Genomic DNA, 18,977 nt, shown 5'->3' with positions numbered 1-18,977 from the left:
CCCTGCTATCGAAAGTATAGTGGGTATACAAGATGCATGCAACGTGGCTTCCGTGTCGCAGAAAAACAAAATGGCAGTAATGCTGTGGCAAATTTTCGCAGCTTTTGACCTGCAGTTGCACAATAATGTCCGGAAAATCCAACGAGAAAAGTTTTAAAATGTCCAAAATTCTTGCCGGTGCTATACATTGACTCGGCGAAGCCCGTGACAGTGCCGTGGCAGAGTGACTGTCCGAATAATCGGGCAGGTTTGGAAAATTGGGCTCCCAAAAAATTTGTTGGCAACTGTGCCTGGCAATACCTGGCTTTGTTTGCAGGAAAGTGCATCTTTCGAGCGCTCTGCACAATGGTGACGCCGAATGCACCTACATCAAGCGTTCAGTATCCGTATAAAGTTATCTAAACGCCTGTTTGCTGAAATTTTCCTCAAACCATACTTTTCTTGTGTACTGCAGAATGAACATTGACAAACTGCTGCTTGAGTGCATATACGGTTTCATTTGCAGACGGGGAAGGAAGGATTTGAGCCGAGAGCTAGCGATGAGGAAGCTGAAGCCAATGTCACTGTCCCTGATTATGGTGCTGACATTCCTGATGCTGATGCTGATGCTGTTGACGAGCCGGGTGAGTGTTCAACCTTTAGAAATGTCTTGTTTTCTACCGCTCTTTTAGAGTGTGATTTATGCGGTCTTACTATGCAACGTGTTACTTTAGGTGCCAGTCTCATTAATCCGTGGATTTCTTTTCTTGTCCATTTTGCGCAACCACACTACTGGTTCAACGCCGCTACGTTGTGTAATCGAGCAAGCATTTCTGCGCATGGGGTTCTTTTTTTTTTTTTTTTTTTGTGCGCACTTCAAATTGTCAAATTTCATTTTGATTTGGCTGCAAATGCCTTACAGTATACTCTTGACTCTCATTAATTTGGCCTTCAAAGGAGCAGAAAGCCATCTCAAAATAATTGAAACTGAGTTGGCAAATGGACCTGACAAAACTGTAGAAAACCATTTGTATCACAGTAATTTTATCTTAAGTAACACCTATATGATGCCTGTCTACGTCTGACATAAAACTCAAATGAGAACAACCATTCTTGCTGGTTTCATCAACAGCTTTCCCAGCGCACCTCGCAGGGAACAATAAAAAAAATTCTCCAAAATCGTAAAGACCTCCATTACTGTTTTCACAGTGCAACACAGTTAGCGGTGGCACCTCTTCACAGAACAGCCACGTGAAGAGTTTGAGGATGCTTCACTGTACAATTACAATGCGGTGACGCATTGTGGTGAAGCATACAGTGCAGGGAAACCCCTTATGGCCAGTGTGCTGTTTCAACATACTGTAAGCAGCATGTGGATGCGCACGAGGAATACAGTCGAACCCGGATATATCGAATTTTGGTTATATCGAACTCACGGAATATCCCCTTGAAAATCCCATGTAAAAGTATAAGAAAGCCGCGTCATATATCGAACTCATTCACCGGCCATTCGATACATCGAACTCCGCACCACGCACTGGAAAGTGTGCCTTCCCCAAAGACGATCGCATCACCCTCGGCCGTTTGCCGCATGACGTTTTCAAGCCACGCACGGAAATAATGAGAGGGGACAGTTCGGCTAGGGCAGCACCGCGCCCATTCCCCAAAGGCGCGCGTCTGCGGTTATCGTTTCCCGCATGCCAGCACGTGACGCTTGCAAGCCATGTGCGTGAACCGGTGGGAACGAGAGGGGAAAAGCGCGATAGAGCGAAGCGCAAGGGTGTGCCCATTCTTTTGCCGAGCTATCTCTCTTTCCTCTTTCCCGGCCTTCGTTCGCAGTAGCACGCGCTACGCATGTGCCAATCCAGTTCAGCCCGTTTTCAGACAGAACGTCGGACGCTTTCTCCAGCATGTGTTGCGAACCCTCTGCGCGCGGCGGCTCGGCTAGCTATGGCGCCTGCGGAAGTTAAGGAGCGGCAGATCTTTTTTTTTTTTCTTTTTTTGCGAGAGTCGTTTGCTTTTATCGTTTTGCTAATTGTGCTGTACGCGCGGCGTAGCGTAAGATATGACGTTACAAAGCAGCGTTTTTGTTTTTTTTGCGGGAGTCGTTTATCTTTGCATGTATGAACCAACGAAAGCACGCGGTCAGCTGCGATCATGACACCGGCTTCTAGCATTTTTTGCTTCGAACAGCATTTGCAGCCACTTTATCACGCTTTCCAATGATTTTGTGGCAGTAGACTATGCCCGCTCCGGCGTGATAAATCGAACCAGGCTTGTGCAATCAAGCCATCACGGGCAGTCTGCCAAATTCGCTTCCCGCCGCAGCAGAAGCTATCAAATGCGGCTGTGGATGAGACCACCGAAACGGAGTGCGACATGCAAGCGATAACACTGGCGATTTCTGCCGCGGCGACACAGAAACCTTGTTTTGAGCTGCTGCGGTGGCTCGTACCTACCGCAGAGGGACGCAGTTCCAACAAGTTGGAAATTTTTTGCTCTGTCGCTGCCGCTCATCGCCGAGATCGCTTAATCGCTTGCATGTGAGCGAGCTGGCCTTAACACTTTTTTTCATTTTTTCAAATTCTCGAGCGCAAAAGTGGAGGGTGAGTTCATTATGCGAGTGAGTTGATTACGCGACAAATACAGTATCGTTTTTTCGCATCGTAAGTGCCGTCCCAAGCCGATTTCTGTATATCAAACTATTTCGCGATCCCCTTCGAGTTCGATATATCCGGGTTCGACTGTATATGCGTAGCCGTTCGAACAGCTAGACGTCATAAAAAAATAAAAACAGTGAAATGTGGCGTCCGAAACGGCGAGATTCGCCGACATGTGCATCCGATTGAGGCAGCGGTATGGCGGGAAGTTGAGGATAGTGAAACCGAATGTATGTGACTGAGCTTCATTTCGAAAATGGGCAAATTCTGATTGTCGTCTTGTCTTATTGTGCACGAAGTGCGTGGCCACCGCTGTTTCGTATACAGTAGAACCTCGTTGATACGTTCCCGGTTCGTACGATTTCCCGGTTCATACGATCAAAATCGAGAGCACGAAAAAATGCCCCATAGAGTTCCATGTATTTGTTTCCCGGTTTATACGTTCCTGGATTGCACGGTTTCCCGGTAAATACGTTCAGACTTTAGCGAAACAATACGTTTTGCGACGAAAAGAAGAAAACGATTTGGCAAGGCGTAAGTCGCCGCCGTGGCGGTTTCTCCGCAGTGCTCCGCTCGGCGCGGTCGCATGTCAACGGCGCTGCCCCACCATGGAGGAGGGAGCGTGCGGCAATATCCGTGAAGCCTAGCCATAAAAAATAAATGGGAGCGGGTCGGCCCCTACGTGTTAGACCACGTGATAACGTGCGGTGATATCTACTACCGCGCGAATACGCGAGTCGGCGCCGCGCGTATAGTGTTCTAGAATTGAGAAGTGTGCCGTCTGCCGCCGGCGAACTGGTCGTTTCAGCGATGACAGGAGAGAGGGCGCTGTGTGCAGGAGGAGCGCAGTGAGCGCGGAGCAGACAGCTAGGTGAACCGCCTTCGTCACCGCTAGTTCAATTGGACTCCGAAGGCGCAATAAAGTGTGTCGCTTTAGCTCCCACATGCTGGTCTAAATGTATTGAAACGGTTATGTTCATGAACAAAACAACTAGTTCCCTATAAAATAAGCGACCGTCGTCAGGGAACGGCAATACAAATACAGGCAATGTAAGATACAGATTGCCGACGAACTGACAAGCAACGGCAAGATATATTTCCTGAACGTATTGGGTGCTTTATATCTCGAACACTAGTGGGAGGTTCAATGACGAATGTCTAACGTATTTATATTGTAAATTCATGTAAATTTTTAATATTGAATGCACCGGTTTATGCGGGCTAGACTGAAGTCTTCCATAGACGATCGCACGTACTGAAAACGCAGTGAATGGTGTTTTAGGCTAGGCTAGCGTACTTTTTGCGCCACACGTAAATAGAGGTATGCGAAGATTGCTTGAAGACAGAAATTATGCCAGCGCTTACTGATTAATTTATTTAAATGTGGGCGAATACATATGAACTGGCAGTCCTACTCAAAACGAAATGAATGAATGAGAGCACATAGCAATGCACGAGAACGACGTGAAAAAAAAATCGCGACTTAGTGCAAGAATATGGTACAAACGTATAAAACTGTACAGAACTATATGAGAATATTAATGAACTGTACTAGGCCGTGAATAAATTAAGCTGATAAATTTGAAAACACAAGAGAAAGGCAGAATGATTAAAGTCCTCAAACACGATTACTTGCACCTCCTCAGCTTTAGGTGCTTTACCTGCTCTGCTTTAGAGGTCTGCTCTTGGTTTAGCGATATGGCATAAAAACGCAATCGCATGAGGACGTAGAACTTCACTATGTTAAGTGTCATTTCGTTGTCATGAGTAGGGCAACCAAACTTGGAAACCTCTGCGCTTTGCAAAAACAGAGCAAATTCACGCATGCCATTTGCGTTAATCTTTCTTGAACTAAACAAAAAAAAAAAAAACGCGAAAGATTCTTCCAGCGTGTGCACTAGCTTTGCAAGCTCCGAGGACGGATAAAGAAGTCGAAGTTTGAGATAAATTGATTTTCTTCTTTTTGTGCCGCGCACGATTTGCTTGAAATGAGATAAGCGGAGCAAGTACTGCATTTTGACTTCTTCATGAACTTTCTAGCGACATATCCTGCAATATAAGCTATGAGACGGCTAGAACTGTGCCTATAGTGACGTATCTGTGGTCATCTGAAGGAAGGGAATTCAAATTAGCTTCGACGTCCTCGAGCCTTCCCTCGTCAATTCCAAACAGTCAAGCTCATCAATGGGATTTGAAAGAAGCTGGGTAGGTTTCTCGCTTGCACGGCTAATTCCAAGTAAGGTATTTACAATTTCAGCATTACAATTTCCTGTCTTTGGGGGCTTCGCTAAGTTGTAAAATGCCAGGGCATTAACTGTCACTAAAGATTGAGCCGGCGTGGGATGATCGTTGCAGCCATTAAATTGCTTCATGATGCCGAAGAGGTTTTCTAGTTTGTCTTGGCTTAGTCTCGATGTAACCGCATTTTGCAGATAAGTAGTCAACGAGGTCGACTGTGGACTGCAAAGTTACCTGAAGGCCTTCCGCGGCGCTGTTGCTTAGGAAACCATGCTTTGAGTCAACTATGCTTTGAGTGTATTTCGAGAAGGGAAGGGTTCGAATAGGGAAGGCAGCAGAAAGAGCGCGCAATGAGCAAGAAGAAAGAACGAAAGGAAGGAAAAGAGCATTCAGTAAAAGAAGGGGGGGGGGGGGGGGGGCGAAAGTCATACGAGATGGACGGAACTGTTACTGTGCTTTCTGCAAACATGTGTTTTCCTGCTTGACCAACCATCGCTCTACGCTCAACAATGCGTCATAGTACAACAGCCAGAGAAGCAACGCGATGCAACAAAATTCACGCAGGAAACGAGCCGCAGAAGCAGATGCCCCAAGCGTTTCCTCTGCGGCGCGCGCGCTTGTGATGCGCTCCTACGGCTGACAGCGCCACCTACGCGTTTCATCGCTCCGGCGACCACGTCGCTCCCATTGCCGCGCGCCGAAGACGGCACACTTCCCAATTCTAGAACACTATACCGCGCGGGGTCCGCCGCGCGCGCAGCACCCAGCAGACCACGGTGCAGCAGACAGCCGCGCGCACTAAAACGCACCGACGTCAAAACATTGGAGAGCGAAAAAACGGGGGAGGGAGCGGCTTCATCGACGCTTGGCTTGCGAAGGCTGGCCGCGTGACGTCATGCTTCCTCCTAGCTTTTCCTTCCTCTATGTACCCCACCTCCTCCAGTCCCTCCGATTCCTAGCAGAGTTAGTACGTTCACTGTATGCAGCAAACAGAAAGCGCTCGCGATATCGCTTGGTTTCCGCCAGTCAAGCGAGCACCACTCTGGTTGCTTTTATAGCCGGTAAACAGCGCCACAAGCTCTGGTTGCGTAATCGGGACGCACAAGCCTGTCAAAATTTTTATCTCTTAATCTACCGCAGGTTTGACTATGCAGCTTTGTTTTGGCCGACGCGGGTTTATTTTGATGATTGCCTACTTTTAAAGCTTCCAGACACTACTATTGCTACTATCATCATCAGTTCCCACCACCCTGCTTCTCATTTCCACCTTCCTGCGTCGTTTGCTGGCTGCCATGGCGTCTCGTAAGCGTAAGCCGTTGTCCTTGAAGGAGAAGTTGAACATCTTGGCAGTCGTCGACGCAAATCCGAAAAAGAAGCGAATCGACATTGCAAATGACCTCGGACTGCCAGCATCAACTGTCAACACGATCGTGTCGAAGCGGAAGGAGATTGAAGGCAACGCGTTGGTGTTCGGCGCAGGGACAAAACAGGCCCGTGGAGCCAGGCATGGGGAGCTGGAAGAAGCACTTCTGAAGTGGTTCAAACAAGCGAGGGCGTCCGGTGTCAACTTTGACGGAAGTATTCTTCGCGAGAAAGCATTGGAAATTGCAGATGTGCTTGAGATTGATGACTTTACCGCCTCGAATGGCTGGATTAGCCGCTTTCGTGCTCGGCATGCCATCGCGTATCGCCAAGTGAACGGCGAAGCGGCAAGTGTGAATCCAGCTGACATCGAAAACTGGATTTCATTGCTGCCCGGAATTTTGAATGCACACGATCCACGAGACGTGTACAACGCTGATGAACTGGGACTGTTCTTCAAGGTACAACCGAACAAAACGCTGTGCCTGAAAGGCGACGATTGTCACGGCGGCAAAATAAGCAAAGACCGCGTGACGGTCCTTTTATGTTGCAATGAAGATGGGAGCGATATGCTCAAGCCTTGGGTGATTGGGAAAGCCAAGAACCCGCGCTGTTTGCGCAATATCGCACACTTGCCTTGTGTTTATAAAAATAACACAAAGGCGTGGATGACGTGCAGCATTTTTGAAGTGTTCCTTCGGTACCTCGACGGACGACTCGGATCGAGAGGAAGGAACGGGCTGCTGTTTCTAGACAATTGCGCGGCCCACCCGAAGGACACTTCTTTTCTTCGAAACGTCCGCGTCATTTTTCTTCCGAGCAACACAACGAGTCATCTGCAGCCTTTAGACGCCGGGATTATAAAAAACGTGAAACACTTGTATAGAAAGTGCATTGTGCGACGATTCCTGGCTCGTGTTTCACGACAGCAGGACCCGGGGAAGTTGTCGTTGCTAGACGCAATGCACTACTTGATCAGTTCGTGGGAAAGCGTTACGAGCGAAACTGTGCGTAACTGCTTTCACAAGTGCGGTTTTCGGCGCGTGCCAGGGGCCGAGGAGACCCAGGAGCCCAGCGACGACAGTGCAGAGATCGACGAACAAGAGTTTCGGTCAACCGGTGCCGATGGCTTATTTGCAGATTTTGTTGCTGTCGACGACAACGTGCCGACCTGCGAGCCGCAAAGCGTCGCTGAAATTGTGGCCGAGGTACGAGGCGGCGAAGCGTCTGATAGCGAACAAGAAAACGAGGAGGACATCCAGACTACTTTCGCCCAGGCCGCCGCCGGACTTGATGCGCTGCGGAGTTATTTCCGCGACAAAGAGAACAGCGTGGCAGACAAGAACATGCGTGAGCTAGAGAAGCAGCTCTACCTTGCTAATAGTCGCACCCTTCATCAGCGAACGCTGGTCGACTACTTTAAGCAGTGAGAATGGAAATAAAAAATGCCCTTGCACATCGTTCTCGAGTCTTGATTTTCGGAAATCAAGGTGAGTTTGGATCATACGTTTTCCCGGATAATACGTTTTTTCCTCGCATTTTAAAAAAAACGTATCAACGAGGTTTTACTGTAATTCGGGTTTGAAAAGGTTTATATTTTGGTGATCGCTGGCTGCATGGGTCACACCTCGGCACCATCCCCCACCCATGTCTGAATTAAGGGGGGACACGGGCCTTTCGGACCAAAAAATCGCGAAAAAATCACTTTTTAGAAAATGTGATTTGCGAAATCAGTAGCTCTTTATCTACCTATCTGCTAAGTTTTTCATCTCTAGGGTCGGTATTTTAGTCACAATGTCAATTTATATAATCGATGTCGCCCAAATTTGGGCCGAAAACGACCCTCGAAACAACCATTTTCCGCGAGGCGTAGCTCCCATTTTGTGTGCGGCACCGTAGCCATCTTGGTCTCATTCGAAAGAGCCGCCTTTCGTTTTCAAATTGCCGCCTCTGCTGTTTACATTCGCCCATTGGTCGCATAAAAAACAGCAAAAAAGAAAACGTGTCATTTGCAATCCCATTGGCTTTCGGGGTGCACGTAACGATAAGGCGTCACCGCATTGGTGGAGCTGGCTGACGGCGTCTGCTCGGCGCGCCCGAGCCGTGGGGAGACGGCGGAGACGTGACGCCGGCCGCGCTTGATTCCGAACCGCGAGGTGCGTTCACGGCAAGAATTTGTGAAAAAAGTGAAAAAAATAGTTGAATAATCATCTCAAGTGATGCCCTGCCCCGGCTGTGCGCGCTCAGGCCGACGAAAATCGTGCGCCGAACGATCGTGTGTACGAGCCTGAAGTAGGCCTAGCGTGTTCCCCAGCACGGGGGACTGCTACTGCCAGCGGTCGCACCCGCCGCGACAGTGATAACGCAGGCCGCAGATGAGCAGAAAGATAAGCTCAAAACAGGAAAAGCTTGAACTCGCGCCAACTCCAGCAACGAAGCGGTAGACGGATTGTGTTCGTGATGATGATGGCAGCGCGGCAGACAGTCCGCTTGGCGATGCGGAGTTCACGATCCTCAGATCTAAACAGTTTGCCGAGATTGGCGAAGCGTAAAACATACGGCGGCGATATTGGCATTTAAAAAAGTGAACAGGGATAAGGAATCGCCGTCAAACTTATTCTCCAATGCGTAAACTGTGGGACACGTCGTCTTCGTAGAGCTCGCCGCGCGTTTGCGCCGATCGGACCTCGTTCATAGTTCTTGGGGAATTCACTTGCAGTGCAATGCAGAGCACTGGGAAGCAGCAAACAGCTCCAAATTACATTTCTTTTCCGCAATAAATGTTCCTCACCGTGGTCTTGATGCGAGGACGTAGCAAAACGACGTACGTAAAAAGAAAAGAAAAAAAAAACGCTGCCTGCATATGACTCGCGCAGCCGAAAAAGTGACAACTGAATGTGCTGCAACTGCATATCAAAATGAAAGAGGCGACACTTGACGTTGGAAAGCAGAGAGACTACATTCCTGGAGGTTTATAGCCATTTTAAATTGTAAATGTGTGCACTGCACCAGTGAATGTCTGTTAAATAATGCCCTGTTTCTTTTTTGCTCTTTTCTCAAAACATGCATTCTCGACCACTTGCAGTTTTGTGGCCTTAATATCTCTGCACCTATTGCTGATAGAGTAATAATTTCTTTTTCAGCATGAAGCCAAATAAGTGGAGCACACAGTGTTGCAAGTAGATTTTTTAATTTCTTGTTCAAAATTTTTAAAATGGCTTTTTTTTTGTGACCTTTATATACTATATTTTGACCTTTGAACTTTGTTATGCAATAAAACAAGAAATAATTGCTTAATCAAAAAACTGCTTGCAACATTGTGTTCCTCATTCTTTCTAGTGTCCAGCATTGTGTTCACCTGAAGTTTTTCTTCAGTGATCATTTTGTAATTGTTCTTATAAGAATTAGACTAATTGGTGTAATTATCTCATGAAATAATTGGATCACAAAATAAATAATTGCAGTTTTGAAATCTGCACAAGTAACTACACAAACCCACCAAGTTGCATCAATTTTGATTGGTAAATAACGAAAATAGTTTTAAGACCAGTGTCCCCCCTTAACCCTTTTTAGTGTCGGAACATTTTCGAAAAAATTTACCCCCGGTGTCTAATTTTTTTTATTGCTGATGTTAAACAAATTTGTGAATGTCCGGAAAAAATAGGCGAGAAATATATAGGGACAGTATTAAGAGCCATCATCAGCTGGATCATATCCACTTCAGGGCGAAGGCCTCTCCTAACTTCATCCAATTAACCTGGTGGTCCTGTGCTAGCTGCATCCACTTGACCCCTGCGAACTTCTTGACCTCATTCCCCACCTAACTTCTTGCCTCCTCCTGCTAAGCTTTCCTTCCCTAGTAATCCAATCAAGGTTTTTGTTTAGTTCTGACCTCCTCTCTGTCTTTCAGTGTGACCTTTTCTTTTTCTCTTCATTTTTGTCTTTAGGTACTAATGACCTGCCTGTGGAAGACGCAGACCTCGGCCTAGTATGCAACGCTGGTGCAGCCCTTTCAGAGGAGGGAGCACAAGGTATGCACAAATGCGAGCATCATTTGGGCTTTTCTTAGTTGTTGGGAGTTCATGAAGCACTTGGCAGGAGTGTTTTAAACCCAGTGCTACCACTGTTGAGCTGTGTGCCTGAAATTGTATGAAGTTCAGTAATGGAGGAAAGGGATGACTTCTCAAGAGTGTGCAAGGCAATAACATGAGCAATTTGAAGTTGCTTTGGTGCTTTACGAGTATCCCTTTTTTGCTTTGCGAGCAGAATAGGTATGTGAGTGCATGCTGCCTACAGTTTTCAGCCAAGGCTGAAATGGGCAGAGACGTGCTTCCCAGGAACGCCAGTGCAACCAGCTGTAGTCCTGTAGTTTTCCTCAGCCGAAAATAACTGCTGTGTCTTCTGTAAAATATCTTGGCTTAAATATTGACGGTGAGCTTTCACAGGATAGGCAAGAGACAGTCATAAATATCAAAGAAGCTCAAAAGAAGCTCCAGTGTAACTTTAGAGCGTTCTCACCTTTTAGTATCATAATTTTATTGCAGGCTTTGGCACACAAATCAGATGCAATACGTGTTTAACTTTCTCAACTTGGGAAATCAAACCGAAGGGCACCGATGAATACAGTCATAGGTGTCTTCACATACCTCGTAGTAAAATTCGTGTAATGTATCTAACCTGCTCAAGCAATTAGCACTGATAAAATATTTTTGGGACAGTTAGTAATGCAATATCAAAGACTTGAGCCCTATATTCTTGAGATACCCCATGTTTACCTTTGTGCTGATGTGGATGTTTTCTAAAAAGTTTGAAAGCGGCATGCACTTGAGAATCAAACACACCGGTGAAACTGTGCCAGAAAACAACTTGTTTTCATTGATATCAGAAAATGAAGCCTCAGTAGTTCTTGAGGGCCTATATTGCCTACTGCAGTTGTGGCAACAATAGTTCTCAAACATATGTCCTCTCTGGAAGCCTGTGACCTGAACTTAAGGCAATGTGTTGTTAGTTGCAAAGACTCCCAGAGTTCCCTGTGATGCCTTGATGGAGAAAGTGAGCGGAGGCAAATGGGAATTCAGGCAGCTTCATGTGCCTTTGGTGTTTCTGAACTTTTCTGCGCACGATTGCTGGAGGCAAAAACAAAGATTTCCATCAGCAAATTCTCATAAGTGCTTGCTTACCAGTGCTCATAAGTAGGCATGTGTAAATATTAATTGTTCAGTTGAGAACAGAGCAGGGGCTGAATAATGCAATGATCACATTGCGAAAGCTGCCACAAATATGTCGCAAATCGACGAATTACTCTGCTCCAGTTTGTCGGTTCTGACCGGCGGACATGTCGACCAATAGGAGCGGGGTAATCGACAAGTTTAAGGCTTTTTTTTCTTTATGTGATTATTGCATAATATGGCTCTGGTATATGAAATCCCTTGAATATACTTCTCAAGTGAATAATGCTTACAGAGTGCTTTCCTTGTATGGTTTCGGTTTAATGTACCTCTTCCGAGGCGGTGCTGCGGCGCAGGTGCTACAGAGGCCTGTCCTGCATAGACACTTCCTACTCATGTGCTCCGTCCACATGCTACACCTGCCACATGTATGTTAGAGCCAGTCAGCTCTTGAATTCAGCAGCAGATGTAAGCAGATGCAAGCGTGGCAGTCAGGTCTCTGCCTGCCAGGTGTCCAAGTTACTCGCACCATGCACGGTTGCAGCCAGCATGGCGATGTGCACCAATTAAAGGACTCGAAGCTCTCTCGATTCCTGTGGGATGTGTCTGAGCTGACTGCTGCAGCTGTCGCAGGCACTTTTCTCTGTGTAAATTCGTCTAATCAAGCTTGACAGCATGTGAGCACAAGAGGAGCTAGTGCAAGACGCATGGTATGCAGCTGCTGCAGCCACTCTTTTTTCCTCATGAAACTGACTGATCAAGCGTGATAGCCTGAGCACGAGGGGGACCTAGCATGAGGCACATGAAGGTGGGTGCCTGCCCGGTCTTGACGCCTGATTTGAGGTGGTGCTGGGCATGCAGGCCTATGTATGCGTAATCGGTGTCTACGGAGTCGCTGCTTAAAAGCAACAACAATACAGCTCCACAGTTGCAATTAAATAAACCAGCAGTTGGAGGTAGCACAAATAGGTCCTACACTCCACAGATATCTCAGTTCCCTCACTTTCACATAGCCATGACTTCTAACGGTCGACATAGTAAATAATACTAAATACACATGCATTTATTGCGGCATATCTGCCACAATGAATGCTTATTTACTAGACATAATAGAGTATGCATCAGTTGTGGCATAGCTGCGCTGTCTCATGTATTCGTAGTACTTCTACTGGATTACCAGGTAATTTTTCATTAAATTCATTGGAAAAGTTGAAAGCTGCTGCATTAGCAGTGGAAGGTTGCTTACTTTGGTTAGTCATACATTCTTATGGTGTGTAACCCGGCGATGCATTTTTCATTACATTTCTAAAGGAAACTGACCGCTGCTGCTAAACCGCAGAGAGCTGCTGATTTTGGTTAATCATGCAATGTTTGCTTTTCCTCATTTGCCTGAAAAGTGGTCATCATTTTGCAGGAATGGAATTGATGCTGTAAAGCATCACAGCCCAAACTGTCATCAGTGCTAGCAGATTTTTTCTTTTCCCTGCTTTAATGAGTGCACTCTTCAACAGGACCGCTCCCATCGTCCGGACCGCCCTCATCAACTGATTCGGAAAAAGATTCCTACGCGAAGCTGGTCCAGAACTTCCGGCGCGAGTTCCATGTAAGTGTTGTGTACGGTCTTTCGTGTCATCCCCACAACGGGGCATCTCAGGATTTGTAGTGGGCTGACTTGGCGTGTGTTTCTTTTCTCGCTTTTCAGGAGCCCTTGTCGGAGTGCCAGCTGTCTGACTTGCAGAAGAGGGTGGTCGACTGGGAAGCTCGAATCAGGCCTCTACTCGACATCGAAGAGGTAGTTGGGGACAAAGGGAGTGTTTAGTTAGTAAAGGGTGGATATTATCAATTCTTTTCGGCTTTATGGACCTGAAAGGGAACAAGACAAGTCTCGTTATCTCTTCTTATCACTTTGGCTTGTCCTGTTTTCTCAGAAGTGAAAAATGTAGAAGATGCATTTTGTGTTGAGAGTGGGGCTGTTTTTCTTTGCCCCCGCGTGCACTTGGAGTGATGACATACTGCATTTTCATCAACTTTGCAATGCGACGGTTCTTATTTACCAAAATGTCATTAAATAGGACTTCAAGAGGGGGAAAGAATATGCAAATCATCTGATTGTCAAATTATCAGATGGGCTTCAATAATTTCTAAAAATCTGTTTGTGTGAAAGTAAAGTTTATTGGGAGAGAACCTGGGCGGGGGTCATTCCTCCAAATAAATCGCTCGACAGAAGTAATATTTTGCAGTCCCACGATGGAGCTTTAATTTGTGCACGCTTTCGGGACTGTCAGCAGAACTGCTCTATAATTGTAAGCGTCATCACAGATTTGTCAGTGTGCAACGCAGTAGTGCAGGAGCTTCGCTTGCGATATCACGCGAGGTTTCACCATTTGTGTAGGCTTCGCTGCGCAAACACTGAGCAAGCTTTGTTGAGCATAAATTCCAGCTGCCACACTGATGGCAATGGAAAAAGTGCAACACTGGCACTGGAGTGGCAAGACTACTCAGGGGGAAAAAAAAAAAGTCTCAAGGCAGGTTCGAAACGGTTTGGCTGGTTGGCTGACATGAGTGGCCGGTAGCTGCTGTTGCTGTGGCCAGACGGCAAAGCTTCAAAATTAGAACTTTGCAGCTGAAATATCTCTCCGCCTATCAATTGGGGCAGTCTGTTGAATATCAACAGGCATGCTCTTGTGCGCATGTCAGAGGGCCACTGAGAGTGATGTACAATAGCTTCGCAATAATCCGTACTCAGTTGGTTTGCACTTTCAGTTAATTGAAACAAATATTGAAATTTATTTTGTTTACAGCTATAGTTTAGTGCATTTTAAAACTGTGGAATTTGTACCGCATGTTTTCTCAAATTCGCTTCATTCAGAATTTTTTGTATTCCTCTTACGTTCAGTTTTGAAAGAGTGATGGTGTGGAGATGGGGTTGTTTGGTTTGCAGCATCGCTTCAGTTAAAAATTCAGTCCCTTCTGAATCTGGACTCTGTACAGTTGCCACTAGCTTTTGATCTCATGCAGAGGGCAGTTGGAAAAAAAAATTGAGCTTTTTTGCGAAATTGAAAGGTTCCATTCACTCGGCAAAACAGTGCCAACCCTCACTGGCACATCTTTAGCTTATCCCCAGTAAGTAAAAAAAAAATGGGTTGACTGACACCTTGCTCTTCAACACAGGGGTGCAAAAGTTTACAAACAGGACATTTTTTCATGAAGGTTACTTGCTGACAGCCCAGTGCATCTGCATAAACAGTTTTCAGTGCCATAGATGGCATTTGGTGGGACGTTGGCCGTGGTCTGAATTATCAGAATTAGAGGGAGGTCGAATTAACAGGTTTGTGCTGTAGTGCCCAAGAGGTCATGAAGCAGCAGTGACCTCAGGCACATTCGTAAGAGCCCAGCATTAGTGCTGGTAGCATGAGTTCTGACTTGCAACCAACGATGCTTCAGATTGTAACAGTAGGCTTTGACCAAACGAAGTCTACTGAAATTCTGCATTGTGGCCCTAAGCATTGTGGCCAGGCAAGAATTGTTAAAAAAGGCACATTAAGCAGAGTGCATTGGTTCTGTGTGTAATGCCAAGCACTCAAAAGCGGGCTTCTGAAGCACTCCGCATTGAAAGAAATGAGCGATAGCGCTATTAAGACTGGTGAGAAGTCAACATGCGAACTAAAGAAAGCTGATGTGCGGAGAAATCACATGCACATACTTCCTTGCAGAGGGCCTCAGCTTGACTCGAGGTAATGCATCTGTGCTCAGCGTTTATTAAAGCTTAAAGAAAAATGAATTGTGAAAATAATTCATGCTGTAGAGTTTCTGTGACGGCTTATTTCTGTGTTCTCGTTGCTTACTGGCTCATTTGATGTTCAGATGGTCTGAGTATTATTTTTGGCGCCTCTACAGTTGGTACCGGGGTGCACCGGCATTTTCAATGCTTCTTTGCAGGAGCGGGAAGGTTTCAACATCCGCACCTACTGCAGCCGAGTGCTGGACCACTTCTCGGATGCACCGTCCAAGCAGACTTTGCCCTTCCGCCAGATCTGCCAGGGCCAGCCAGTCTGGGAGGTGCCACGCTACTTTGCGTCCACGCTACAGCTGGTGAGTTGTCTGTTGCTGTTGGGTCTCAGTAAGGCACAACCGCCGACACGTGCTCAGCTTTCCATGTTATGTGGCCGCCATAGCAGAAAACAAGGGGAGGGAAAAGTGCTCTGGGCACCATAGCAGTGAGCACGGCTTGAGCTAATTAACAGGGCTAATAACGAATTACTGGCTGCGTCAACAATATTTCAACAGACATGCGATTCTTCACACATTGAACACAGTTTGATGCGACACAGATATATCAAACTCCCCAGCACTGAACAGGGCTCTCTTCGGTGGCACAGTTCCAGGTTGTCATTGCATACTCCACAGTACAGAACAGCTGACGTTCATGCAGCGAGCATTTGCACCTGCTTGATCCTTTGGTTGATTGAAGTCTTAAGGTTGTCCTGATCCTATTATCACAGTTTGTAGCTCTAGCTAATCTCTCTAGCTAAAATACTTTTAGCTAGAGAGATTAATTTAAACTGTATGTTTCCTGCTTCAAGTCAGATGGTGAAACATGTTTAAGAACAGTGCAGAAGCGTTTGCAATTGGTGCTCACACCCACCTTCAGCAGGCTGGCGCACTAACAGCAAGTGGCAGATATTCACACCGACACGCTGCATGATGACATAGCGTGGCGAGCCTAGGGCCGCCAAAGCACTGCTGCTCATTGCTTCACTCAGGTTCTGGGCTTGTAGAAAAATTTGCTCATTGCTCGGAAGTAGCTCATGAGACAGCTAATCACAGAAGGCTTTGTGGAGGCGTGACTTCCATCCTGACTAAGTGATTGCTTGATTTCAGCAAAGAATCGGCACATGTTCGCTTCGCATAGCCGTGAATGTGAGAGCACCGAGGAAGTTCAGATCTTGTTATTTTTTATCAAGAAGAGCCATTATCAGGAGAATGGGGCACTAGCAAACTTATACTTCTCTGATGATTCATGGTAACCGAACAATGGGTGGCAGTAACAGAGCAACATTGAAAATTAGCCATTCTATCAGAGTCCTGTCGCTGCGTGTGGGTATTCCGGTGGCAATGATAGGCAGTGTTATCGTCATGCGGTGCATCACCAAGGGACATCGCCTGATGCAGTGACCGCTCACCTACCAGTGCTCGATGGACGTGGTAGTTCATATGCTCTGCTTCCTACTGGAATGCCATTTTGGCAAAGACTCCTGAATCTGTGAGAGTCTCTGCAGGCTTTCATTTCCTGGCAAGCAAAACGGCACTAAAAGTCTCTGTACTATCACGCTCAGTTTGGCTTGCAACCAACGAGCATGTGGCCGAGAAGCGACGTACCTGAAAACTTAAGTGGAAAAGATTCTGCTGTTCCAGTAGCCAGGTGCATCCCCTGCATCTTTTGCGCAACGAAACCTGAGCTCGTTACTTATCACAGGAGTTGTGGCGTTTAGCTTTGCAGAGGTGGGGTTTTATCGGGGAAATCAGGTGTGAACAAAATGATGGAAGCAAAATCACGTGCAACATGAAACCAGCATTCGGCACACAAGCGCCGGTGATGCGATAACGCCACATCACTGCCAAGACCAGATGGCACAGGGGAGAAGGCCGAGTGCTGTAGCAGCAAAATTCTTTCTCTTTCGTTTCCAAACGAGTCACTTGTCAGTACCACCATGCTTCCGGGAAGTGCTTCAGCCACGCTGCTTGGGGTTGCAAGTCATGTTTAGTGGGATGGTACGCAGCTCAGGCATTGGGCCAGGTTAAAGTGTGATAATTAATGGTGGTACGTTCGTAAATTACAAATAAGCCACCGCAAATGAAAATTTTGATGAAAGCTGGCTTAACACAAGCACATTTTCAATTTGAAGTCTTCCAATCTCCTCCCCATCTGCTTGCGTGCAGGCTAATAACTACAATGTGGAACTTGGCACTGATGGCGTTATGGAAGAGGGGATGGATACGCTGCACTTGACACTGCTGTCACGGAAGCAGCACTTCCATGAGCTCGAAGAATTTGACAGCAACGTCAGCGCAACTCCATCCCAGCCGACATCCAGGAAAGGAAGGCAACAGGTTGGTAGCCTTGAAAATGTATTGTTGAGTAAATCTCTCCTGAAATTTTTTTTTTATAGTGCATTTTATGGCGCCTACCTGTGTTAACAGTTTGGCAAGACATCATCCACTGTAAAGTTGCTAAGCTGCTTTCTGTAAACAGATGTGCATTCGGTAAGAAATTGTGCAAGCCTCATGAAAAAAGCACAAGTGCTGTCTTATTGCATTCTCTTGGTGGGAATCTGTGGTACATCTCGCGTAGCGCAGGCTTTCTTGTTGATTGTTCGGCGCATACCAGTGTAATGAATGACGGCATTTCGAAGGCCCATTTTTTTAGTGTTTTGTGTGCCCTATGAACGTATGCATAATAGTGCTGGGGTAACATGGTGGCGTTGCTAGGAGCCGATTTATGGTGATTTCACATTTGCCTCGTGAAATCTGACAGTCTCACTCTAGTGATCTCACACTTTTGTTTGTCACAGGCAGATTGAAGCTCATTGGTTGCTTCCTTACGATTGTGCTTAGCATGAACTTACACCTGATGTGCTACTATTTTCTAGAGGGGCAGTGGGGATCAGAATGCTTTGCGAAATCCACGGAACTTTCTATTTTTACTTTTTATTTTATTTTTAACATTTAATTGCTCTAAACGTGGATAGTATGTGCTAGTGTGGGACATTTAGGCTAGTCGTCATGAAAGTTTGTTTTGAGCCTGTCACCTTGCTCATGGAAAACATAGCACTGCAATGGGCACACAGAATTTTGTCCATTTTTGTTTTTGTTGTAATTTTGTTCTTTAGGGACGGCCTAAGATTTGCTATTTAGTCTCAATTTTTATGACATGACACAGTAATTAGAGCATGATATGTTACAAACATAAAGAGAAGGGGCATATAGTACTGTTCTTTAATAAAGAGCATAGAATTCCTTTTTTTTTTTTTTTTTTAATTTTAGTGTGTCTTGATTTAGACCATGTGTCTTTTACTCTGTAAATTTTGAAAGCATTTACAGATCTTAAGCCCATGTTGTTGTCATGCTGGAGTTTTCTTAACGTGGCGGTTTGATGCTTTTTCAAACCAGTCTGCCAAATTTCATCATTCTAAGTCAAAAAATAAGAAATTTGTCTCCAGTGCCCTCATCCACCCAAGAAAGCTTGACTGATTTCTTATATTCCCATACGCTGAGCAAATAAATAAGGCAAGGAAATTAGGGGCTCTTCTTAACAGACATATAAGGAACCGTTCGGTCAGTGAAGCAGTTTTTCTGTTTATATATATATATATATACACACACACACATACTTTGAGTGTTGATAGGAAATTAAAATTGTGACCATGCTATGCCAGAAAGATAATTGATTACGAACTCTGAGAGAAAACTCTGCAGCTGGGGGGATCCAAAGTGATGACCTCCATATTTCGCGTGCATTTGAGCTGCTCTGGCGGCTGTCCATCCTTCTTCCTTTTTTTGGGTATTTAGG

General features: G+C 46.0%; 1 protein-coding gene across 2 annotated transcripts in view; it reads left to right on the top strand.

The window, feature by feature from the left end:
* Cap-H2 (Chromosome associated protein H2) overlaps positions 1-18,977 on the top strand; it is a 95,894-nt gene that overhangs the window by 62,450 nt on the left and 14,467 nt on the right. For both annotated transcript variants that reach the window (XM_084602226.1, XM_084602227.1), the window contains 6 exons: positions 506-623; positions 10,187-10,270; positions 12,919-13,010; positions 13,110-13,199; positions 15,347-15,499; positions 17,348-17,518. In XM_084602226.1, the coding sequence (XP_084458352.1) occupies positions 506-623; positions 10,187-10,270; positions 12,919-13,010; positions 13,110-13,199; positions 15,347-15,499; positions 17,348-17,518 (708 nt within the window). The remainder of the gene's footprint in view (positions 1-505; positions 624-10,186; positions 10,271-12,918; positions 13,011-13,109; positions 13,200-15,346; positions 15,500-17,347; positions 17,519-18,977) is intronic.

This window comes from Amblyomma maculatum, chromosome 4 (genome assembly GCF_055883805.1).
Source record: "Amblyomma maculatum isolate TAMU_Amacu chromosome 4, ASM5588380v1, whole genome shotgun sequence".
NCBI lineage: Eukaryota > Metazoa > Arthropoda > Arachnida > Ixodida > Ixodidae > Amblyomma > Amblyomma maculatum.
Note: the sequence above shows the minus strand (reverse complement) of the source record. Positions and strands in the feature narration are given on the sequence as shown.